Genomic DNA, 25,621 nt, shown 5'->3' on the forward strand with positions numbered 1-25,621 from the left:
TTCTCTATACTAGTACTGATATACTGATATTGCCAATCATTCGCTTATAGCTTTTATTTGCATATTTTTAAATGCTCACAAAACATACAAAGCATGAACCATAAACTACAAACATTTAACAAGAATCATCAGTACCTAACTATATTGCTTAATGCTGCACTGACAAAACAATTATATATTCCAAGAAGCACTACATATTTTTCTAAACCGTGATTGCTTTTGGATTTCCTCGGATAAAACTAACTGTCGACTTAAAAAAATGAGCAAGCACAAAACTGAAAATTCACTACCATCCGGGGAATGATTCTCAGATCACAGAGCTGACGTTGACCTGCCTAAGCGTCGCCATTTCTAAGAACTCTCACCGTCGAAGATTTTGTTGACAAAGAAGTTATCGCTAATGATATGCTGGTAGGAAGCCTTCAAAGTGGTAAGACAGTAGTCGTTCTGGGTGCTGCTGTGGTAATCGCCGGCGGATGCGTCGTTCTGCATCAGGTCTTCCAGCAGGCTTATTTCCGCCCCCAGCTGAGGTATGTTGGCCTTGATGATGAGCAGGATGACTAGTTCCAGCAGACTGTCGGCGGCTATGTGGAAGGTGGTATCTGCATATTTAGAGAAAATTGGTAAGTTTTTATTTTTCTATGAGTAATTCCTTCTTAAATTTAGGGATCCAGTTACCATATTCTTTACTAGCAGCATTGACCAGTTCGAAAGCCTCGTTGATATGTTTCATCATTTCGCTTGGACAGCACTTTTCCTTGAAGCGGTTCAAACTCTCTATTGCTTCCTGGTAGCGCGAACTTTGAATGATCGGAATGAGGACCCTGCAACAAAAGAACCCTTAACTACAAAATGCTACGAATACGTTGGATCGTTGAAACAGACCTATCAATATCCAAGAGTTGAATCAGATTCTCATCCGTCTTCTTTTCGCAGATCAATATCCTTTGACGGTAGATTTCGTCGTTTTTACTACATTTACTCGCATACAGTACGAACAATGCCGAATAGATTCCCTGAGTCATTAAAATTGGATACAGTAGAGTTTGATATGATAGTAGTTCCCTGGAAGAATCAGAACCTAGTGGATGAAAAAGACACTTCAAGAATCATTCGTCGAACCTACCCATCTACGATGGTGGAATCCTTCGGCAGCGCTGGAAACATTACCGTAATCACGAGGGTATAGATCCGGCTTACAACCGAGATCCACTCGTTCATGGCCGGCTCGCAGAGGATCGAATTCGGCGTAAACTTCCAGCAGCTGTAGGTTGAGTAGAAACAGTTCGACAGCTTTTCAAACAGTTGATGCAACGGATGATACTGGTTACGGAAGGCTTCGCTGAGGTAGTCCCGAAGCAGCTCCAGGCCTTGCTTGTCGACTGAGGAGATACAGAAGTCCGGAATGATTTCCAGATCACGAAACGGTGAAGTTCGACTCTGACCGCCGGATGGATTTAACATGAAATCGTCATCGTATTCCCTGGATACAATCGATGAAAAACTTCGCATGGAGATGTTGTCCAATGCTGCCAGGGAGTCGGCTGTTCCATTAGCCGTTCCGTTAGCATTGAGCGAAAGTTTGGAATCAGAAATGCTCGACCTCAATGAAGTAGCAGAAAGATTGGTTAACCGGAAACCATTCTGGCAGATTTGTGCTGCCGATTGGTCATCGAATTCAACCAGTTTCGTTTCGAAATTATTCGTCTTTATTTGCTCTTTCCGTTTTGCCCGGGTAATATAAATGGCTATTTTGTTCCAAATTCTCTTGACGTCCATGGAACGCATTTTACTAATATCACTAGTGTCAAACACCGACTGATGGAAGCAGGTAAAGATGGAAGCCCATTTCCGCTCGGCGTTGATTTTTAGATCCAACCTATACAAAGCAAACAATTTTTCACTAGTAAAACAACTCATCAAGAAATGCGGAACCAACTTACATCGGCACCTTGTTGAACCGTTGATTCATGGCCATGCTCCCATTGGATATTCTAACATTATCCCACGTGCCGGCGAACGTTCCCGTCATTGTATGTCCACTCATCTTTGTATTGGTATCGTCCAGTTCGAACGACTCCGATTCAATCTCCCTCTCCGGATAGTAGAAAACGCCCTTCCCATTCGGACCGTCGATCGTCAGTTCGCCCTTATAATAGATTCCACTCGGAAAAATTGCCAATCCGCCAGCGGAGTTGGACAGTACATCGTTGGCGAACAGTCCCGCATAGTAAGTCCCGTTGGTCGTTATCAGAATCCCGTTGCCATACTTTTTATCGTTGGCAAACATCCCAATGTACTTTACCCCATTCAGACTATCCTCGATCACCCCGAAACCTTCCTTGAGATCATTGACAAAGTTGCCATTGTACTGATATGCACTGGTTATCAAGGTACCGTAGCCGCTGTACCTGTCGTCCTTGAAGTATCCATGATATTTGAAGTACTGCGATGCGCTTGTGTTGGAGGATTTGAGCTTCCCGAAGCCGTTGTACTTACCGTCGTAGAAGTCGCCTAGGGTATAGAGAAAATTGAAAATCGATTACCTATAACTCAAATTTGCAAATGAAACAGATCTAGAATCAGCTTTCAAGTTGGGATTTCTGTTAAGGTTCTTAGAAAGGGTTAGGGTGATTATGACTAAACGAAATCACATTGACTGGTTTTATGAGGTAAAATTACAGGGCCAGAGATGAACCAGCCTCGGGCTGAAAGTCTCCTAAATAAAGACAACTAACCAACCAAAACTACAGAGGCTAAACTTGGACTTCCAATTCAGCTTCTCTAGTCATACCTACGGCAGGGATTATGGATTACCTACGGGAACAAATATACTTCTTCATCGCCCGAGGACTGAAGTGCACCATCAAATACAAGCTAATGGTTCCGGCGGTTCAAACCATGCTGGAAAAGATGAAGGTTGAATACTTCTCCCACGACAACGATGCCAACAAACCACTCAAGGTTGTTGTGCGAGGACTCCCGGACATGGGAACGGATGCTCTGTCGGAAGAGCTTAAGGGCAATGGACTCAAACCGGTCCAGGTGCACAAGATGGCGCGTCATGATACCAGTCGAAAGTTCCGAGACCAGCTGTATCTGGTCCACCTGGAGAAACACTCACCGTGCCTGAAGGGTCTGCAGAACATTGGGGCCCTGTTCCACATCGTGGTGCAATGGGAGCAGTTACGCCCATGTCCACCGTGGGGTCACTCAGTGCTCGAACTGCCTACTGTTCGGGCACGGTGTCAGAAACTGCCGTATGGCCACTCGCTGCAACAAAAGCATGGATGTCACGACGAGACGACGAGAATAGCGTCAAACGAAAAGAGGAAGAACAAACACGAAGAACAAAAGTTGACATAGTTGTTGATCTATTATTATCCTTATTCTATTATTCTACTTATCTAATATTCATTTAATTAAATTAAAATTATAGTACGGTCTAAATTGAAGAAGTAGAGTGGGAATTCGAGTCATACCACTTCCAGAGCAAGTACACCAAATTTGTAAGTCTTAAAATTAATAAGTTACGCATCTTTACTGAAATAAACTCTAAATTGCAGCTTTAAGCTATCACACACACAACCCACAAAGTGTAAACTCATCCCAACAATGGAGGAAGGGGACTACAAATGCGCCAACTGTGAGGCAACCACGGGCCACCAGCAAGACCTGCCTGAAACGGGCGGATTTCGTGGCAATCCGCCTCCACAAACAACCAGCCCGGTCGCAAGAAGTTTCCAGATAACAACTTTTCCACGGCTCTCGATCCCGGTGCTTCCACCGCCTCCACTCAACAATCGTCTGGCTGCAGTACGAATTTCCCGTAGAAGTTTACGGCTCCGAGAAACGACCGAGCTCCCGACACATTCGTGGGTGCCGACATGAGCTTGATGGCTTCGATCTTGGATGGATCAGGACGAACTCCATGGTGATCGAGTAAGTGTCCAAGATATTTAATCTGCTGACGAACTCTTGCAGACGCTGGAAAAGTGCGTGCAGGTTCCGCCAATGCTGTCCCTCATCTTCTCCGCCGACTACGATGGCATCGATGTAACCGCAAGTGTGCTTGAGACCCGCCAACATGATGTCAACGAGTTACTGGCACGCTCCCGGCTCAGCTTTTACTCCGGGTGCCAGTCGGTTGACTTTGTACATACCCCGGTGGGTGTTGATTGCGAGGAGCTTACTCAATGATTCGTCGACTTCAAGCTGCAGGTACGATTCAGACATGTCGATGATGCTGAATACCTTGTAGTTGGCGAGCTTGATGAAGATGTCTTGCGGCAGCGGCAACGGGTATTGGTGCAGCTGGGGAGCGTCGTTCAAGCCCGTGAAATAATCACCGCAAATCCGAATATTGCCGTTTGCCTTCCGAACCACCACAATCGGAGCAGCCCACTCCGAATAGTCGATTGGCGTGATGATCCGCAAGCGCTCGAGACGGTCAAGCTCATCATCGACAGCCTGGTACATGACGTAGTCCACCGGACGTTTTGGACGAAACACTGACCTTTGTCCTGACTTGAGGTCGAACTTTACCGTTGCTTTCGTACACCGTCCGAGGTTGGTGCTCTACGATGGATGAAGAGGAATTGCTGACCTCTCGAAAGAAGACGTTCATCGGAACGGAGTCGAGCTGGAATGCTTCCACCAAATCCAGACCTAGGATGTGTAGATCTTGCACGACGACGTAGATCGTTCCTACTTGCGTTACGTCATTGACGGTGATCGAGCAATCGAACTCCGCTAGTAGCTTCAGAGGATCGCCCGATGCGGTTTTCGCGTTCACTGACGGTGATCTGATTGGTGGTTTTCCTAGCTGCTTCCAGGTCTCGGATGATACGACGGTGATGTCAGAGGCAGATTCTCCCTCGTACATTGTTCACTGCGACTTGGACAGTCTTCGTGTCTACAGCCACTGTTCTCGTTCGTCTCTTCACCTGCTTCCGAGGGGACTTTTCGATCACTTTCACAGTAACGTCCATATTGGTTACATTTAGCGCACTTATGGTCTTTGTACTCACAGTCCCTTGTGTAGTGCATCGATCCGCACTTCCGCAGTTGCTGCAAACACGAACCAGCAAACGACTGCTGCACGCTGCACCACGTTCGGAACCCTCCCCGGGGCCTGGACCTTAACTGGCGTCGCGATCAGGAATCGAAACCACAAACCAACGACAACACTAATGCTCCATACTCACCGGAGCAGTTGATCCCCCTATTCACCCAGCTGTCCAACTCTCTGTGCAGCTGCAAACCCCGATTCGATCAGATTCAAACCCTGGGCCTTTTCGTCATTCAATATGGCCTGTGAAACCATCAGCATCGCAAATTGGAACGCTTGCTCGCTCAAGAGCAAAAACATCGAGATCATTGACTTCTAACGAAACATTGACATTGTCGTCATTACCTAAACGCACCCGAAGCCCGAGATAAATGTCTTCTTTCCTGACTTACGGCTCGTGCGGTTTGATAGAACCAGCTCCGGGGGAGGGGAAGTGACCGTCACTATAAGGAGGAACATATGCTGCCGACTACTACCAAGTTTCCAGCTGAAAGTCATCGAAGCCACTTCTATCGGCTTCATTTCCATAATTGCGGTCTATTGCCCCAAGTAATACTCAACACCAGAGACGGAACCATCCTAAACAACGAACGGCAAGAAGCTCGCTACAATATCTTGAACCCGGACACGCCCACCCGGTTGAGTCGGTCCGGTGTTCACTTCTTCTTCTTCTTCGCATTTCAAGCTTATTGTATATCGCATATTAGCTTATTGCGTGCTCTAAACTTAGTGTTCTAGATGCACTTCCACAGTTATTAATTGAGAGCTTTCGATGCCTGTACCATTTTTGCATTGGTATAATTGTGTGGCAAGTCCAATCATACTTCTATGCCCAGGGAAGTCGAGAAATTTTCCAACCCGAAAAATTCCTAGACCGGACCGGGAATTGAACCCAGCCACCTCCAGCATGGTCTTGCTTTGTAGCTGCGCCTTTGCCGACTGAGCTAAGGGAGGCCCCGAGGTCCGGTGTTCACGCTACCATCGATATCTTCATCAGCAACATAAGCAGCAACAACATCGCTCAACCTATAAGGAACTCAGCTAGGACCACTATCCGATGGTGGCCGAAGTTAGTTCCTCCGTGAACCGATTTGAAGCGTCAGTTCCAACACTGCGTCGACACCGCTGTCAACAACGATGTTCAACCGGAATCGTCCGAAGACTTTGACCAGTGTCTGCGTTCCATCGTAGAGGCGATATCCCGATCCAGGAATCAACACATACCAGTACCCAGACAGGTGAGCAATACTTTGAACCTTGACAGATATACCAAAGACCTTATAAGACTCCGTAACACCATCCGAAGGCAGTACCAATGCTCTGGTCTGCCTGTCCATAAGACCAATTGCAATCGCCTTACCAAAATTACCCAAATTAGGCCCATTCCACCACTGATACCGCTGAATCGTTCCGACGATTCAGTGGTTCATCTGATAACCCAGGTTACCGTTACGACCTGTGTTGTTATTCAGATCGGTGTGATTTTGCGCTGTTAAATTTGATGATTTTTTATCACACGGGCTATCGTTCTTTGTTTTTCCCGTTCTGTAGACTTGCAAAATTTTACCGGTTGTTACTGGAAAGTGCAGTTCGTTGTGATAATCGTCTATTTGGAGCCAATATTCCGTGTTGTGAAAACAGTGAAAAAGTTATCTAATCGGTCATCTTGTACACGGCGAATGAGAACGACCCAAATTTGAGTTTAGTTCACTCATAATCGCCAAAAGTGCAGGAACTCAGCGATGAGTAAATTTGTCTCATGGTTTCCTGTGGAAAACCTAAAAAATCTGCCGGAAAATGAGGAAATTGATGAAAATTTTATTCAGTCTTGGAGTAGTACCAATAGACTGAGCGAATCCAATTTTTACTTTTCTCAAATTCGGGAATTTTTCCCTGGAAAATCCTCGAAAAACCTGGAAAAACATGAGATAAATTTTACTCATCGCTGAGTTCATGCACTTTTGGCGATTATGAGTGAACTAAACTCAAATTTGGGTCGTTCTCATTCGCCGTGTAGTGTTTACTGTTGTTATTTTCGATATCAGACACTCTGCCGAATCCAACTGCTCCTTGCATATTAGAGCATCTCCACCGCTGTTTCTAAATTAGATTTGGAAACTGAGTCAGCATGACTTCCGCTTGTGACCAATGCGCTAAACCAGTTAAAGGCGATGAAGAATCCGTCTCCTGCTCTACACTAGCCCGAACTTGTTTTGAAGGTGCAACGAGTGCGCGAAGCTGATGAAATGTGCCCGGTTCAAAACTGCTGTTTCGTCGTTTGGTAGTGCGATTAATTCTATCACCAAGAAACAGGAAATGGCACACGCTGAGCTTACACAGCAAAAAAAGTTGTTGACTATTACATCGAAACTGCTGCAACCAGGTCAATCCATCGGTTGTGTAATATCACATTGTACGATGTACATCGATTTTGCGAACAAAATTACATCCATTGATGTAATATTGTATCTGCGTTTTGCTATTACATCATTATTTCATACATCAGCTTGAATTACGTTGATCGATATTACATTTTTTTTTTGCTGTGTAGGAAGGAAATGACTAAACAAGGACAGCAGATCGCTCAGCTGTCGAAACGAATCGCATTGACAACTCCAACACACTTGAGTTCCAGCGATCTTATGCGTCAACCGCCATTAAAACGGTGCCGCGATGAAGGCTCGCTCACCAACAAATCCCTTGTTGGTGGCACTAAAGCAGTAACGGATGACAATGTCTTTACCGAGGACCTTACTGTCCCTGAACCCACCGAGCTGTTTTGGCTGTACCTTTCTCGTATACATCCTAGCGTGAAATCGGAAACAATCGAGAAGCTGGTCAAAGGTTGTGTACAGTAAACCAGAACTCACTGCCTGTCGCATTATGGGAGACCTCGAACCACTCGATCCAGTCGCGCTAGCTGTTTCCCGCCATCAAAGTCGATCTATTTCCTGCCATCAACGTCGTTCTGGACCTGCGGTCGAGTTCGGTGGTGGGGTCTTCCAACCATCGTTTTCAGACAAGTATGCATACATTAGTTACAGTAATTTTCCTGATCAGCTTCCGTGTTTCAGTGCAACGCCTCAAGCATCTGCCGGCTATTTCCAGTTGAGAATCACTTCTGACACTGCTCATTGACAACATCCGCTTTACTGTTCGAACAATCCTAATTCATCTCCGGGACGCACAATAGACCGCTCTTTGGAAGCTCCTGGTTCCTCCAGCATAATCGTGCTGATTCCTGCCAGCGTTCAGCATAGTCGTCCTGGACCTGCTGTGGGATGTGGAGCCCCTCTTCCAACCCACTCACTATGGCGAGTATCCAATGAGACTTGATAATGGTCAGTTATTGCCTGATGTATCTGTGATTTCCAGGGAGAGCAGTCGTTCGATTCCTTGTCGCAAGCAGGACGTCGTGATCTTCTACCAAAACGCCGGTGGGCTGAATTCTGATGTTGAAGAGTACCGCCTAGCTGTATCGGATTGTTGCTACGATATAATTGTCCTGTGCGAAACGTGGCTCGATTATCGAACGCTTTCCAGTCAAGTCTTTGGTCCTGACTACGAGGTCATTCGTTGCGATCGGAATACTAACAACAGCCGTAAATCTACTGGTGGAGGTGTCCTTGTAGCTGTCCGTGGCGGGTTGGAGGCAAAGGCCATCGAGAACGATTCATGGAACTATGTGGAGCAGGTTTGGACAGCCATCAATCTGGGTGATCGCACACTCACAGAAATCTATGCGCTCTGTACATTCCACCTGATCGAGTCCGGGACAATGAACTCATCGATACTCAATGTCGATCAGTGCCACTCCAGTTGATGAGTTATTCATTTTTGGTGACTTCAATCGGATTCCTGTATCCAGATCCTGATAGCTCTACATTTCACGCAGGAGCTATTAGCCTTCTAGACAACTACAGGGCAGCGACGCTTTCTCAAATTAACCGTGTAGTTAACGAAAATGATCGTTGTTCGAACCTATGCTTCGTGAGCACACAGGACAGGGCTCCATCAATTTCCTCGGCTCCTTTTGCGCTAACTAAGCTAGTTTCACATCACCCTCCTCTAATTGTCACTGTTGAGGACAAACTCGTGTGTGATTTCGACGACTATCCTGCTACGGTTTCTTATGACTTCCGTAAAGCTGACCACCGTAGCATCATAGATGCATTGTCTAGCATGGTATGGGAGAACATCCTTGATCCAGATGACGTTGAGGCTGCAGCGCAAACCTTTTCACATGTCTTGGCATATGACATTGACACACGAAACGAAAATCAAATATTTAATTCATGTGTTTCACTTATACATTTTTGCCAAAGCATCAGCCTTATACATTCCATAAGACAAACCACATAGGTCCTATTAGAATGCATAGAAGGTATGTGTGACCGCTTATACATTTCATTTGACACATGATCTTTATTAACTTTTTGCAATGCGTCTGCTTATTAGTTGACTTATACATTTTATGAATAATCAGCAATGGAAATTTGCCAAAAGGTATAAGGAGATTTCTATCCGTGCAGACACGTCCCGAAAAGAACATACCACAAAGTGTCTCACCCTCCCTGGCCGACGAGAGAGCTGCGTAGGTTGAAGTCAATAAAGAGAGCAGCATTGAGAAGATTTACGAAGTATCGCACGCTTCCTCTGAAACTACATTATGTGAGGCTGAATCACATGTACCAGCGAGTCAGTCGTGAATGCTTTTCAAGTTTCCAACGAGGCATCCAGCGCAAACTTAAGCTAAACCCGATCTTTTCAGAACTATGTGAACGAGCAACGCAGGGAATCCGGCCTCCCATCGTCTATGGAATTCAACGACCGTTTAGGATATATGTCACAATTTTTCTGAAAAATTTGCCAGTGTATTCACTAATGAGATACTAACTGACGACCATATTAACCTGGCTGCCAGGAACGTTCCAGTAAATGATCAAACGCTGGGTGCAATTGATGTTAATGCTGAGATGATTTCTAAGGCCGCGACTCTGCTCAAGTCATCCTTCAATCCTGGACCTGATGGAGTTTCATATGTATTTTTGAAGAGACATATTGCTAGCTTGTTAATTCCGCTTCTTCGCCTGTTCCGAATGTCGCTCTCCAGTGTCATGTTTGCCCGTCGACAAAAAAGGAAGGAAACGAGCTGTGGATAACTATCGAGGAATTACATCGTTAAGTGCCGTTTCGAAGCTATCCGAAGTTGCTGACCCATTGCAAGCAGTATTTGAGTGCTGATCAACATGGGTTTACTGTCGGCTGCTCTACAACCACCAATCTGCTGTGTCTCACATCGTATATAACCGAAAGCATGTCGGATCGGGTTCAAACGGACGTTATTTATTCAGACCTATCCGCAGCATTGGACAAGTTGAACCATGCTATTGCGATTTCTAAACTCGACAAGCTCGGTGTATGCGGTCGGCAACTAAAGGTTGCCATAGGAGATTGCAGATCAGTTAGCTTCTTTGCCACATCAGGTATACATCAGGGAAGCCACATGGAACCGTTAATTTTTATACTGTACTTCAACGACGTGCATCTGGTCATCGAAGCTCCTCGGTTATCATATGCAGATGACCTCAAAATCTTCCTACGAATCGGAGCAATTGCTGACTGTCACTTTCTTCAACGTCAGCTCAATGTATTCGCTAGTTGGTGCAGGTTAAACAGAATGGTAGTGAACCCAGCCAAATGCTCCGCTATATTACGTTCTCACGAAAACAACAACCGATAATATTTAGCTATGACCTGCTTGGCTCGACAATCGAACGCGTGAATCAGGTGAAAGACTTGGGTGTGATCTTGGATTCGCAGCTTTCATTCAAGCAACACATTGCATATGTTGTTGATAAGGCGTCAAGAACTTTAGGATTCATTTTAGGATAGCTGAAAACTTCACTGATATCTACTGTCTAAAATCTCTCTATTGTTCGCTTGTTCGATCGACGCTTGAGCATTGTTCAGCGGTTTGGAACCCAAACTACAACAACGGTGCCGAGAGAATTGAATCTGTTCAACGTCGCTTTCTTCGTTTTGCGTTGCGCAGATTGCCTTGGAATGATCCGTCTCGATTACCCAGTTACGAAAGCCGTTGTCAAATTATCGACCTAGAACTTCTCCGGACTAGTAGACACAAGCAGAATCCTAACTGTGGCCGATATCCTGCAAGGATGGACAGATTGCGAGGCTATCTTGGGGCAAATTGACCTGAATGTTCAACCCCGACCGCTTCGTAATAACCTTATGCTAAGACTGCCTCTACGTCGCACACATTATGGAGCATACGGTGCGATTTGCGGACTGCAGAGAACATTCAACAGAGTTGCATCTGTTTTAGACTTTCATCTCTCCCGTGAAGTCGTCGAAAGTTTTCTTCTGTTTTTCGCCGGCAGGAGTAACTGACTATGAGATATATGTTTTTTTATGTTATGACCAAGCTTGAATGTATTTTTTTTACTATAGTTGATAAGGTTAACATCATTGGGGCTTCATCCAACCTGTTAATGTAAAACAACAATAAAATAAAAATAGACATTGGTAGACGTTAAAAACGCGTTTGACAATGTCTGGCATGATGGCTTGGTGTACTGGTTGCATCTTCCTCGCGAAGATCATACAAAATTATCTATCAGCAAGGACGATCCAAGTCTCTCTGAATGGCATCACATCGGATGACTTCAATATCGGTTGTCCACCCTGTCCCTGAAAAATAAGCTTGCTGTCTACAAGCAAATCATCCACCATTTGAACTGCCAACACTAGTGATACACCATGCAAATACACCCTCGGGATGTTTTTTTTGTTCCGCCTTGGTTCTTCCTTCGCAAATTTATGTGGAGAATTAATTATTGAGAGTGAAGAATTAATTATTGAGAGAAATAATTATTAATTATTGAGAGTGGAGAATTACGCCCGGAGATTCTTTGGTCTTACTTTTTGAGCGTTATTTATATGCAATCGCCAGTCAGTTCCGTCGAATTATTTTCCCTGAACCGGCAATATCAATTTAATTCGGTGGTTTTCGATCCACAATCTATACACGCAGCAGGCCACACATACACAAACTCTTTTCAAAAACGTCATTAACCATTTGAGTCTTGAACAGTTCGGAAGCAAGGTAATCTAAATTCAAAATACATTTCAAGACGTTCTCCTAGTCAAAAGAAGATGTACCCCGGCGGAGCTCTTCCAAACATCGATGACTGCGGTGCACCCCGTGGAAGACCCTGCAACCCCTGCTGTTACCCATTCAGCGTCCCACCACCCAACGTGCCCTGCCGGTTCGTGTACAAACACATGATTTTTGACCACGCCCTGAGACTGCGCAACTCCGGATTTTTCGATTGAATTGGATAGGAATGAAATAAAATACTAGTCGAGAGCCACATGCAACTTACCTTCATACACCGTTCCGATTCCGTAAAGCGTTCGATTCATGCAACCGTAACCGGTAATGTCCCCATGGTAAAATTCTCCTTTGTACGATCGTTCCTTTCCCTTCAGTTCCCCAATGCCATCGATCTGCCCGACCTTCCAAATTCCGTTGTACTCCATTCCACCGTACTTGGCATGTTTCTCAGTGAACCGATACGAGCTGTATCGATACATCGGTTGCTTTGCCGACGGTTCCTTCTTCAGGTTTCGCATCACGTGTGCCTTGAGCGTATTCAGCCAAACCCCCTTGTCCGCCGAATTCATCGTATAGCAACGTAAACTTTCCTCCGGAGCAATTATGTTTATCATGAAGCGCAGTTTATCCCGATGCTTGTTTTTCAGCGTTTCTTTGATCTCCGCCGAGATCCAAATCAGCTCCAGCGGGTACTCGACGAGTTGCATCCCGGAAAGATAGCACAGAACGTCGGAAAACAGGACGATCCGCGGAGACGAAGAGAATATGTTCACCTCCAGCAGTTTCAATGGCACATCTGTCGAATCCAGTATCACCCTCCGGTGGCATTCCCTGAGGGCGTACCATCGGAAGTTTTCCTCGTTCAGCCAAAATTCTTTGGTTGTTTTGGTAAACTTGCCCATTTCTTCACTAACCTCTTCGTTCAGGAATCTGAGCCACTCGCTTTTGATGTTGAGCAGTCGATTTTCCACCTCCTCACTGAGCGATTTGTTTGCATTGACTAGAACTTCGATCAGTTCGATGAAATTTTTAACGTTATCTAGGTAGATTTGGAGCAGCTTCTGTTCCGACTCGTGCATCAGTCCGAGGCAGTCGCTATCGCAGTAGCATTTTACGATCTGCCTGTACAGGAAATGTACCTCTTCGTGCATCAGTAGCGATACAATTTTGGTGAGATCGTTATCCAGAGCACATTTGTACAGAGATTTCAAATTAAGCAGTAAAAGATAGAATAGTCTCGTGCAGGAACGGTAGAAGAAGTGCGGTGCTAGGATATTCGAGGGGTTCCTCAATATTCGAGTGATGTCGTATTCTTTGAAATGTTTCAGCAATTTTTGAGTCGTTGTTTGCTCCTTGGTATAGACTCGTATCAGTTCTTTGTTCAGCGGGAGGTGATTCACGATGATAAGACTATCGGTTGCCAATATCAGAGGCAATTCGTCCGGGGCAATCCAGTTGGGTATTTCTAGCTGTTGCTTTCTATCTGCACATTCGTAATTTAAGCTTTCTTCGTCCATTCGTACGTCATGAATTCGCAAATCGTTTGTCACAATGTAGGTCTGGTAGTTCCCGCAAGCTACGTCCAGAATGTGCAGGAACCGGTTGAACAAAGTGGGAGTGCTGGCACTGCTCAACGAGAGGCTGCTGTCCAGGGAAGCTTGATTCTTGTGGGTGTCACCCCAGAGGAACAAATTGCCATCGAGCGTCAGGGCCGATGAGTAGTCACAGCAGGTGGCAATCTTCGAAACATTGAACAGCTTCAGGTGGACGATTTTGTCCCTCCGGATGTGATCGCCGGTACCGAGTTGACCTGTTGGGAGAAGATTTGACAAAAATAAATTATTAGTTAATGTATGGGAAAAGTTCGCTGTGTGAACAATTGGGTGGGGCATGTGACATTTTGCAGGACACCTCGAGCACAAGCTCTCTGATCTCATATACGCTTATAGGTGTACGTACACGGCGAATGAGGACGACTCAAATTTGAGTTTAGTTCACTCATAATCGCCAAAAGTGCAGGAACTCAGCGATGAGTAAAATTTGTCTCATGGTTTCCTGTGGAAAACCTAAAAAATCTGCCGGAAAATGAGGAAATTGAAGAAAATTTTATTCAGTCTCGGAGTAGTACCAATAGACTGAGTGAATCCAATCTTTACTTTTCTCAAATTCAGGAATTTTTCCCTGGAAAATCCTGGAAAAACCTGGGAAAACATGAGGCAAATTTACTCATTGCTGAGTTCCTGCACTTTTGACGATTATGAGTGAACTAAACTCAATTTTGAGTCGTTCTCATTCGCCGTGTGCTGTAATTTTTTTTTTCATATGATATGTCGAATCGATTTGCGGTGTTCGAACAAGTTGTTCGCGTAGTTTGTTAAATTTAAGTTTCGGTGAAAAGTGTGAATTTTTGAAAATTACCTTTCCGATTCTCATACTAACTTTAAAATTCTCCCGCAAATCCAGATCGCAACCGAATTCGTTCAAATTCAGCGTAATTGTTGGGAACTTCAATACAAATCGAAAGAGCAGAGGACAACAGGAGGTTGTACTCAAGCATGCAAACTTAAATTACACGGCGAATGAGGACGACTCAAATTTGAGTTTAGTTCACTCATAATCGCCAAAAGTGCAGGAACTCAGCGATGAGTTAAATTGCCTCATGTTTTCCCAGGTTTTTCCAGGATTTTCCAGGGAAAAAATCGCGAATTTGAGAAAAGTAAAGATTGGATTCACTCATTTTATTGGTACTACTCCGAGACTGAATAAAATTTTCGTCAATTTCCTCATTTTCCGGCAGATTTTTTAGGTTTTCTACAGGAAACCATGGGACAAATTTTACTCATCGCTGAGTTCCTGCACTTTTGGCGATTATGAGTGAACTAAACTCAAATTTGGGTCGTTCTCATTCGCCGTGTACATCATTCGCTGCCAAACTGTTGAGCAGTACAGTCGACGTTTCTTCTTTCGCTCTCTTCGTTCGTTCGATTGCGTTGTTCCGTTTTTCCTCGCGTTTAATAGTGACGCTCTCTCTGACCCAGTCATGGGTAAAAAATCGCGCGGTAACGCGAGTGCCGGCAATCCCGGGAAACGGTCTAGGCCTGAAGACAACAGTGACAGTGCGACTGCCGCGAAGAAGCTGCTCGGCAACAATCGGTTCTCCGTTCTGAAGGACGGTGCAGAACCGGTGACGGTAACAACAGGACCGCCGAAAAAGGACAGAATGCCGCCCTTCTACGTGAAAGGCTTCCCTCCCGGACTGCGGGAAAAAATAAACTTGTACATCACGAAGGGCGTCCGGTGCACCATCCAGCTGTGCACGGAAGGATACAAATTGATGGTTCCTGCGTTGAACCATTACAACGCGGTTCAGGCCATTCTGGACCAAGCACAGGTGGAGTACTTCTCCCACGACATCGAGGCTGTTGAGCCGTTCAAGGTAGTCCTGCGAGGACTATACGACATGGACACAGGCGTCCTCTTGGAAGAGCTGGTGGCTAATGGACTAAAGCCGGTCCAAATTTACAAGATGGCCCGCCACAACAAGGCCGTCAAGTACCGCGACCAGCTATACCTGGTCCACCTTGAGAAGAACTCAACAACTTTGATGGACCTCCAGGGCATCCGCGTCCTGAAGTGGGAGCGGTACAAGCCGGTCAGTCGTGGAGTCACCCAATGCTCGAACTGCCTGCTGTTCGGGCATGGAACGAAGAATTGCCATATGGTCAGCCGCTGCATCAAGTGTGGCAAACAACACAAAACCGACGCCTGCGACAGACTCGATGAAGCCGATCCCATTTGCGCCATCTGCGGTGCTGATCACAAAGCTACAAGCAAGGCCTGTCCGAAGCGCACCGAGTACATCGAGATCCGGAAGAAAGCATCGACGAAAAACCAGCCTGGCCGCAAGAAAGTGCCGGAAATTAATGACCAGAACTTCCCACCGATACCTCGACGACCGATTACAGTGCTGCCACCGCTACTCAATCAACGATTGGCTGCTACGGCGACCGCCACCGCTCAAGTTCAAACTGCCAGAGTCCCTGCAAACTCAGGCCAAAAGACGACCGCTGCTCCACAGCCTCAGGATCTCCCCACAGCCCCTGGGCTAAACTGGCGTCAGGATGGACCGTCCCTACCGCAGCCCGAAATCAACGATGGTTCTTGGTTCACCGCAGCGGAACTAATGATCATCTTCCTCAAGATGCACGACATTGCCAACACCATCAAGAACAAATCCGACCAGCTCCAAGCTGTGGCTTGACCTTCATGCTCAGTTATGGACCGTGAAACCATCAAGATCGCCAACTGGAACGCTTGCTCGCTCAAGAGCAAGATCATCGAGTTCGTTGACTTCCTCAACGAACAAAACATCGACATTGCCGTTATCACCGAAACCCACCTGAAACCGGAGGTAAACATCTACCTTCCTGACTTCCGGCTTCTAAGACTTGATCGAACCAGCTCCGGAGTAGCCATTACTGTAAGGAGAAACATCTGCTGTCGGCTTTTGCCGAGCTTTCACCTGAAAACCATCGAAGCTTTAGGGGTAGAAGTCTCTACTCCTGTCGGACCTATCACCATCATTGCGACCTACTGCCCCAAGCAAGTCACCATCAGGGACGGGTCGGCAGCAGACCTGCGGAGGGACATCATCGCTGGCGACCTGAACGCCAAACACCAGGCTTGGGGCAGCAGTCGACGCAACCAAAACGGCACCAACCTGAACGACGACCTGCAAGAGGCTCGCTACACCATATTAGCACCGGACTGTCCCACCCGGTTGAACCGATCTGGCGTACACTCCACGATAGGCATCTTCATCAGCAACATGGGAGACAGCATCTCGCTACCTGTGACTCATCAGGAGCTGAGTTCGGACCACTATCCGGTGATGGCCGAAGTAGGCTCATCCATCAACCGAAGCCAAGCTTCCCGACGCAACTACCATCGTGTCAGCTGGGAGCAGTTCCAACACTGTGTCGACTCCACTGTCGACTACGGTGTCCTTCCGGAGACGTCCGAAGACGTTGACCGGTGTCTACGTTCCATCGAGGAGGCGATATCCCGGGCCAGGGAACAACACGTGCCAGTATCCAGACAGGTGAGCAATACTCTGAACCTTGATACGTTTAGAGATGAACTAGCCTAAGGCTAAAAATCTCTTAAATAAAGAATTAAAAAAAAAAAAAAATTAACCTTGATAGAATTACCAAAGATCTCATCAGACGCCGTAACTCCATCCGAAGGCAATACCAGCGTTCTGGTTTACGTGTCTTGAAGACCCATTGCAATCGTCTTACAAAAACCATCCAAGCCATCCGCTCTCTCCCAGATAGTGCAAAGCCCTTCTGGAAACTAGCGAAAATCCTTAAAAATAAGCCAAGACCCATTGCACCACTGACCCTACTGGATCGTCCCGGCGACCCAGTGGTTCATCTGATAACTCCTGAAGAGAAGGTTGCCGCGATAGGTCAACACTTCGTCAGCTCCCATAATCTCGGACAAAACATTGTCAGCCCTCATGAATCTGAGGTTGCTGAAAATGCAACCAATCTTCATCAGATTCCTAACATTTTTCCAGAGGAATCTGAGATTACGGCTGACGAACTGTTGGCCTTTATCAAATCATCTAAAAACATGAAGGGCCCAGGTTTCGACAACATCCTGAATCTGGAACTCAAACACTTGATTTTTTATCAGTGCCTCAGACTTGGCTACTTCCCCTCGTATTGGAAGTCAGCTAAAGTCATACCCATCCGGAAACCTGGGAAGGATCCGTCCTTACCTTCAAGTTATCGACCAATCAGCCTTCTCTCAGGGTTATCAAAACTGTTCGAAAGAGCAGTCTACCACCGGCTCCTAACCAGGCATACCAAAAGTACTGCCTCATGACAGTATTCCAACGGCTGTCGCTTTCTTTTCCCTACGACAGCCTTGAGATTGAGCTATAAGCAACAGCCCACAGTGAGGCTGTTATACGACATGCAACGTTGCCGTCTTGTGCAGTACACGACAGCTCGTTCTTAGTCATGTATTTTGTTCGTTCGGCTATGACAGCCTCGGATGGTCATTCGTAACGTTCCTCGTACATACAACAAGCAGTTCGGTGAACTGCCGATTCGTTGCTGCTGTCTTTGAAATTTTGTCTGTATGTCGTAAGACTGCTACTACACTACCAGTGTGGCGCCGGAGCTCATTCGGTTGCTATCACGTTCGTGCTGCCCCGCATAAACGCGAACCATAAATTGACCTTACCTAAAATGGTTAAAAATTGTTTATAATCCCTGCTAAACTTTAACTGAAATGGTTATGGAACTTTACATGAACGTTTAATGATAAAGTTTCAACCTTATGTATTATGGTTTTTTGGAAATGGACCTTACAAATAATGGGTTGTTAAGAACCATTACCATTCCAAATTCTTGTTTTCTCCATACATTTTCAGAAAGAGAACTATATAAGAACGTTTTTACTTATGATTTGAGAACATTAATGGTAATGGTTATGGTAGTCAGTAAGGTCCATTAATGGTTTAGTATTATCGCTCAACTTTACGTGGAATATATCGTGAATTGGTAATCAGTAAATTACAGGCAACCAATTCGCGATATATTCCACATAAAGTTGATCGATGTTACAAAACCATTCGTGGACCTTACTGACTACCATAACCATTACCATTAAAGTTCTCAAACCATAAGTTAAAAGGTTCTAATATAGTTCTCTTTCCGAAAATGTATGGAGAAAACAAGAATTTGGAACGGTAATGGTTCTTAACAACCCATTATTTGTAAGGTCCAGTTCCAAAAAACCATAATACATAAGGTTGAAACTTTATCATTAAACGTTCATGTAAAGTTCCATAACCATTTCAGTTGAAGTTCAGCAGGGATTATAAACAATTTTTAACCATTTTAGGTAAGGTCAATTAATGGTTCGCGTTTATGCGGGGCCCATTGCAAAATTTTCATCCAATATTTTTTTAAAAACGTGCGGTCTCCGGCGAAAAATATAAGCCTACCCGACACCAACCTGACTTCTACCAAACCCCAACCCGATGTTGGCCCGACATTGACCCGACATAAACACAAAATTGACCCGACATCGACCCGACATTTGGCCGACGTCGACCATAAATTGACCTTACATTGATCCGACATCGGGCCGACATATCTGTTCGGGATCATTCTTCTGTGTTTTTTCCATACTCCACTGCCGTATATCAATTGTATATAATGTCTCGTGACAGCCTTTTCGTGACAGCCACTTGGGTAAGCTGAGGGATGTCGTCGGTTTATGAAGGCTGTTATGACGACAGAAACATTGAGAACCTGTTCATAAAGAAATGTATAAATACAGCCCATTCGGTTCACTACGTTCCAAGCACGATGATTTTAGCAAAGCGGGTGTAGATGCGACTTTTCTAAGGCCGATGACATAGTAACGCGGAGCGTCGAGCAACGCGTGTTGTTCACGTTTGCTGAATTTCAATAAAGCGTCGAGTGATGCGTGCTATGACATACTCAACGCGTTTTTAAAAGCGCAGCTCGCATTGTTGTCAGTTAAAATAACTGGTCTTTACGCTAATCCTAAACTACCCAATTTTCAGTAAAAGAGATTGAGTAGAGATGTTAAATGTTTAATGTTAGATGTTAAATGCTGAATGTGTATGTCAAATACTAAATGCTTAATATTAAATGATACATGTTAAATGTAAATTGTTAATTGTTACATGTTACATGTTCATTTGTCTTCTTGTTAGTACTAACTTTTAGCACTCAATTTTGAGTAGCTCTAGTTTCGATCTACTCAAATTCCGTCGAAACTAGGGCTACTCAAAATTGATACTAACATGATGACAAATGAACATGTAACATGTGACAATTAACAATTTACATTTAACATGTAACATTTAATATTCAGCATTTAGCGTTTGACATACACATTAAGCATTTAACGTCTAACATCAAACATTTAACATTAGCAAATAAACTTTGACATGCACATTTAACATTAAACAATTAACATCTAACATTTATGCAATTACCATCTATCATTTGGCATTAAACATTTAACATTCATTTAAAAATAACCAATTTAATATTTAACACTTAACATTTATCATTTAACATTTAAAATTTCAAATTTAACATTTAGCATTTCACATTTAAAATTAATAATTTAAAGTATTACGTGTAAAATGTAACAAATAACATTTAACATTTAGCATTAAACATTTAGCATTTAATATTTAGCATTTAACATTTAGCATTTAACATTTAGCATTTAACATTTAGCATTTAACATTGACAATTCTCATTTAACATCTAACATATTACGTTTAGTATTTAGCATTCAACCTTTAGCATTGAGCATGTAACATTTAACATTCAGCTTTTAGAATTCATCATTTGGCAATTAACATTAAGCATTTTTAATTTTACATTTGAAATTTAGAATTTATTATGTAATATTTAACATTTTACATTTAACAATTTCTTATTCACAGTTTGTTTAACATTTAACATGTAACATTAAACAAAACAACAACGGCTATATTTAAAACGTCCGATCTACCGATGCTATTTATACGTTATCGCAGTTTCCTAGTCGATCACCATTTAAATTCGATGGCACTACAACAGTCTTTTGCGTGCACGCGCGTGAAAACACTTCAAGGAGTGCTTTGACGCTATTGCTGACGCATCGCAACGCGTGTACTATGACATGTGTAAGCGTTTCATCAAGCATTTTGCATGGACGTTCATCAAAGCAGCTCAGACGCACACGCACACGCGCACGCGCACGCTTCGCTAAACGCGTTACTATTAGCGAATTCGTTTATTATTCAGTTCCAACCTGGATCGGGTATCAAGATTGGGTCTGCTTGTTTTCTGACAAACGTCAGTTTGTTCGTTTGTTTTTAAAACCTAGCTCAGGTTGAGGTTCACACTGACAAAAAGTTCGGTTTCGCACTGGGTTGGAACTGGTTCCAACCCCGATAATAAACGAATTCGCTATATGTCATCGGCCTAATACAGCTTTCATTCGTTCGTGCGTGCGCTGTTGCCAATACACTTCGAATTCAGATCTGAACGTACGGTAGCAAGCGGCAGTAAAGCACACAAAGCAACAGTCAGTTCAGGTATAAACCAACTGTCGCGAGAAGGCTGTACTATTTGGAAGCCTGCTCCTAACATCTGCCGAACAAAACAACATCTTACTCGAGGAACAGTTTGGTTTTCGGAAAGGTCGTTCGACCGTCCACCAGCTGACTCGAGTGACAAACATTCTCAGACGGAACAAGTCTGTGTCGAAAACATCTGCCATGGCGTTGTTGGACGTTGAAAAAGCCTTCGACAATGTCTGGCAAGATGGCCTGGTGTTCAAATTGCAGCAGTACGGTCTTCCAATCTTCCTAGTGAAGATAATAAACAACTATCTATCGGATTCCGTTCCGAGTCTCTCTGAATACCATCACATCGGATGCTTTCAACATCGGTGCCGGGGTTCCACAAGGAAGCATCCTTGGCCCCATTCTATTCAACCTGTTGAAATGCGCCTGCCATCACCTCTAACTCCAAAGGATCCAAAAAAAGATCCTTAGGATGATCCTTAACAGTCCCCCGCTGACTAGAAATTCTGAGGTCCACCGCCTGGCCTGGTCTTCAGATACTGGAGTTACGGAGAGCTGACTCCATCGCAAGGTTCAGAGGTTGCTGTAGGCGATCCGATCAACAGATCGTCAGGGATCTGGCACGTTAGGTTAAGTAGGTAGAATAACAAATTAATACATTCAAACAACATACCTCACAAGAAGAAAATTGAAAAACATTACACAGTAAAAAACAACATGTACAACACAAAATCAAAAAGTCCACCAAAGATGAAGAGCCCTTCTGGCTAACCTCTTGCCCTGTACACTGAAGTCTTTTTTTACACGGTTTTTTTTTACGCGGTTTTTTTTACACGGTTTTCCACGATTTACATGGTACGTTTTTAACGATTTCTCGACAACGATACAACCTATCGACATGATTCCAATCACATTATCCGTTTCAAGCTATTTGTAATCGAATGGCATACTTAAAAAAAAAAATCACAATTTTTGGTGTAAATACAGAAATTTTTAAAATATGTCTATATGGACCATATCATGCTTTAATTACAAATGGCATCAAAATCCGATTTTTTAAAAACATTTAAGCATGCGAAAAATCAAAATCTCGTAGGTTTTTTTTACACGGTTTTTTTTTTACACGGACCGTATCCCCCGTGTAAAAAAAGACCTGAGTGTATTAGTAATTGTAAACCGCATAACAAATCAAAATAAAGAAAAAATTTACTACTACTAAACTTAAATTACACTTATGAACAATCCTCCAAGAAGCGCGGTGAAATTTCAAAAAATTCTACTCTTCTTAAAAGACCAAACAACTTGCCCTTGAATTCACCCGATTTTCTTACCCTAAAAACCAAATACTCCATTATTTGATAAACCACCAATCCTCTTCACGTAAACTCAAATGGTGAGACGGTAAATGGAAACAAACAAAAACGAACGGGTGTTGCATTCTCACCAATCGCTATCAGAAAATCCATCCAAAAATAAACCAGAGTGAGCAAACGTGAGAAGCGTGTACAAATAAGAATGATTCACTTTCGCTCGGCACACTGCTCACCATATTGTGTCAATCTTTCATCATCATTAGCAAATTGCAGTCAAATCTAAAGACGTAGAAGTGCACTTGTCCAATCAATAAATAGGAGCGTTAGGAAAACTGTTTATTTAGTAGAAATTCTGTCAAGTTTCAATGCAGTCTATTCAACGGAACGTTGCACGACTCTATCCTAGCGGATTAAGGTAGTTAGATATATGTTTAACATTACGCTCAGATAACACTCGTGAACCGCAAACTACAAAAACAAATTATGTAACATTTATTTTGCCGGGCAGGATTGCAAAAATGAGCCAAGTCGGTGAGTTGGGTGCCGGTGCCGGAAAGGGAGGCGGTGGTGGTGGAAGCATCCGGGAAGCTGGTGGATCCTTCGGAAAAATGGAAGCTGCTCACGAGGAGGAATACTTCTACAAACAGCAGAAGGAACAGCTGAAAAATTTAAAACCCAAGACTGATGGCGGTGCCGGAGGCGAACCCAAGGCCCAAGGAGGTGCCAAAAAGTAGATTGTAGTTTTTTTTTTATAAAACAATAAATATGTAAATTCAATGCAAGTGACTCACCTTTGTTGACCTTTCCAAAGCTGGCGACTCCAGTTTCGTGTATCATTTGTCCATAAACGGTGACCGAGTCCACATTCACATTATTAATGATATCACTGTCAACCGGAGTCCGCTCGAAGCTAACGTTCAAATCCCTATAGATATTTTTCCAATCCGTATATCGTCCGTCTTCTTGCAAACAGTAGCGATCATAAAATGGATCCTTCTTGACGTCGACTATCACTTTTGCCGTTTTCCTACTAGACAATATAACAAAATCGATCCCGGCGGTAATCTGAACCACATTTTCCGAAGTGATCTCTTTCACAGGAGCCAGCTCCTCATAATTCAGCAAACTTCCAAAATCCCCCTGAGCGTACAACTCATCTCCGCTCGAACTAGTCACGAGCAGTCCATTGTTATTGCAGCAAATTTTCTCGAACCTTATCTCACTATCTTCGAACAGCTGGCTCCATAGCTCGAACGAACCATTCTTTCCCTGGTACACTTTCCCTTCCAACTTGCTCACCAAGTAAACCCAATTCCCTTCCGTATCGAAATCAGCAACATCATCTCTCAGAAACCGGAATTCAATTGCCTTGTCCCGGAGTCGGTGCTCCCCAAGAAACAGTTTTCCATCCACCGTCAGCAGCAGGTAGTACTCTCCGCAACCCTTTAACTTGATTCCATATGTGAGCGGATGTTCCAGATCTCCACTGACCAACACCGACAGTCGACTTGCGTCACTCAGTTCACTGTAGACGGAAATTCCTGCAGACATATTTGATTCCTTCCCCTTCCACTACTGATTCATTGTTCACCCGTTCTTGTTCCGCGATCAAGTTAGAGATCAGCTGCTGCTGTGCGGATCCTTTGTTTACGATACACTCCAGACCGAAGACCTAATTTTTGTGGCCAACAAATTTCGTATCCGATTCACAGGCAAACGAAGAAAAACGACACCTTTCACTACGTTATCACCTACAAAGCGAAATCAGGCTACCTAAAATTATCACGATACTAATCCACTGATCCACTGATTTTGCAATGTGATAAGAATGGGAACGGAATCGAACGGACTGGACATTACGCGAAAAATTATGGAATGTTTTGGTTGGAATTCTTTTTTGTGGCCTAATTTCGTAATTATCGATTGGCGCATTGAAGCGCAAAGAAGAATGTCAAAATCGAACGGCAGGGATGTAGCAAAAGTCTACACAGAATAGACCATCACTGGAGATCTTCACGGTAAGAAAAAAGTACCCAAAAGTAAGTTCTTTTCACTCATCTCGGCACTAGTGCAGGAACCCAAAAGTAGGTAAAGCGGGTTAAAGTAGTTTTCTTTTCCTGCACTCAAAAAAATCCACACGTTCCATTCATGTGTTTTCAAATATGAATTTTGCCATTTGCCAGTCACCATGAAATCATGTGATTTACATTCGCATTTAATGGCATCAATGTCCAAAAATCACATGCCCTAGCTGTCGGTGAAATCAAAACAAACTACACTATAATTTCATGTGTTTACTTATTGAAATTTATGGGACCTCCGTATATACGGATAGAAATCTTCTTATACCTTTTGGCAAATTTGTATTGTTGATTATTCATAAAATGTATAAGTCAACTAATAAGCAGACGCCTTGCAAAAAGTTAATTAAGATCATGCGTCAAATGAAATGTATAAGCGGTCACACATACCATTTATGCATTACTATAGGACCTATGAGGTTTGTCTTATGGAATGTATAAGGCTGATGTTTTGGCAAAAATGTATAAGTGAAACACATGAATAAAATAATTGATTTTCGTTTCGTGTATGATCTGTTCTAATGTTTTCTACTATCAAATTAACGTGTATGGCACATGGATCTCATCAGTAGCAGGACGAGTGTCAAAAGAAATATTAAACAGAGTAACAATCAATGCCAATGTCAGTGTTGGGAAAATATCAAAAAATCAAATCTCACCCCACAATATTAATTTACGCTTTAATTTACTGACAATAATCTCGACAATAATTACTTTTCCCAGCAGTGAGACAGTAGTAGCATAGAGGTAACTCTAAGACCACTGGGTCCCGAAGAAAATCATTATTATTTTTGGCTCACTCAGTACCAGAACAACGGTCCCAAGCAGTCCCAAGCTATTTCACTCACCCCTGCATGTTCTGCATGAATCCACACACCCCTG

General features: G+C 43.8%; 3 protein-coding genes across 2 annotated transcripts; 2 read left to right on the top strand and 1 right to left on the bottom strand.

Moving 5' to 3' along the window:
• Positions 1-24,498, bottom strand: LOC135706296 (alsin homolog). The gene is made up of 7 exons (XM_065227864.1): positions 23,450-24,498; positions 12,478-14,019; positions 1,944-2,514; positions 1,127-1,879; positions 886-1,065; positions 679-824; positions 1-602 (listed from the first exon to the last, which is right to left on the bottom strand). The coding sequence occupies exons 1-7, from the start codon at positions 24,207-24,209 to the stop codon at positions 352-354; spliced, it is 4,203 nt and encodes a 1,400-aa protein (XP_065083936.1). The 5' UTR covers positions 24,210-24,498; the 3' UTR covers positions 1-351.
• Positions 1-25,621, top strand: part of Tdh (L-threonine dehydrogenase) — a 470,436-nt gene that overhangs the window by 317,964 nt on the left and 126,851 nt on the right.
• Positions 22,915-23,546, top strand: LOC135706354 (ATPase inhibitor A, mitochondrial). Its single transcript, XM_065227970.1, has 2 exons — positions 22,915-23,073; positions 23,167-23,546. Exons 1-2 carry the CDS (start codon positions 23,024-23,026, stop codon positions 23,390-23,392), a joined length of 276 nt encoding a protein of 91 aa, XP_065084042.1. The 5' UTR covers positions 22,915-23,023; the 3' UTR covers positions 23,393-23,546.

Source organism: Ochlerotatus camptorhynchus, unplaced genomic scaffold (genome assembly GCF_037179485.1).
Source record: "Ochlerotatus camptorhynchus isolate MF236.1 unplaced genomic scaffold, CSIRO-AGI_Acam_v1.1 ptg000277l, whole genome shotgun sequence".
Lineage (NCBI taxonomy): Eukaryota > Metazoa > Arthropoda > Insecta > Diptera > Culicidae > Ochlerotatus > Ochlerotatus camptorhynchus.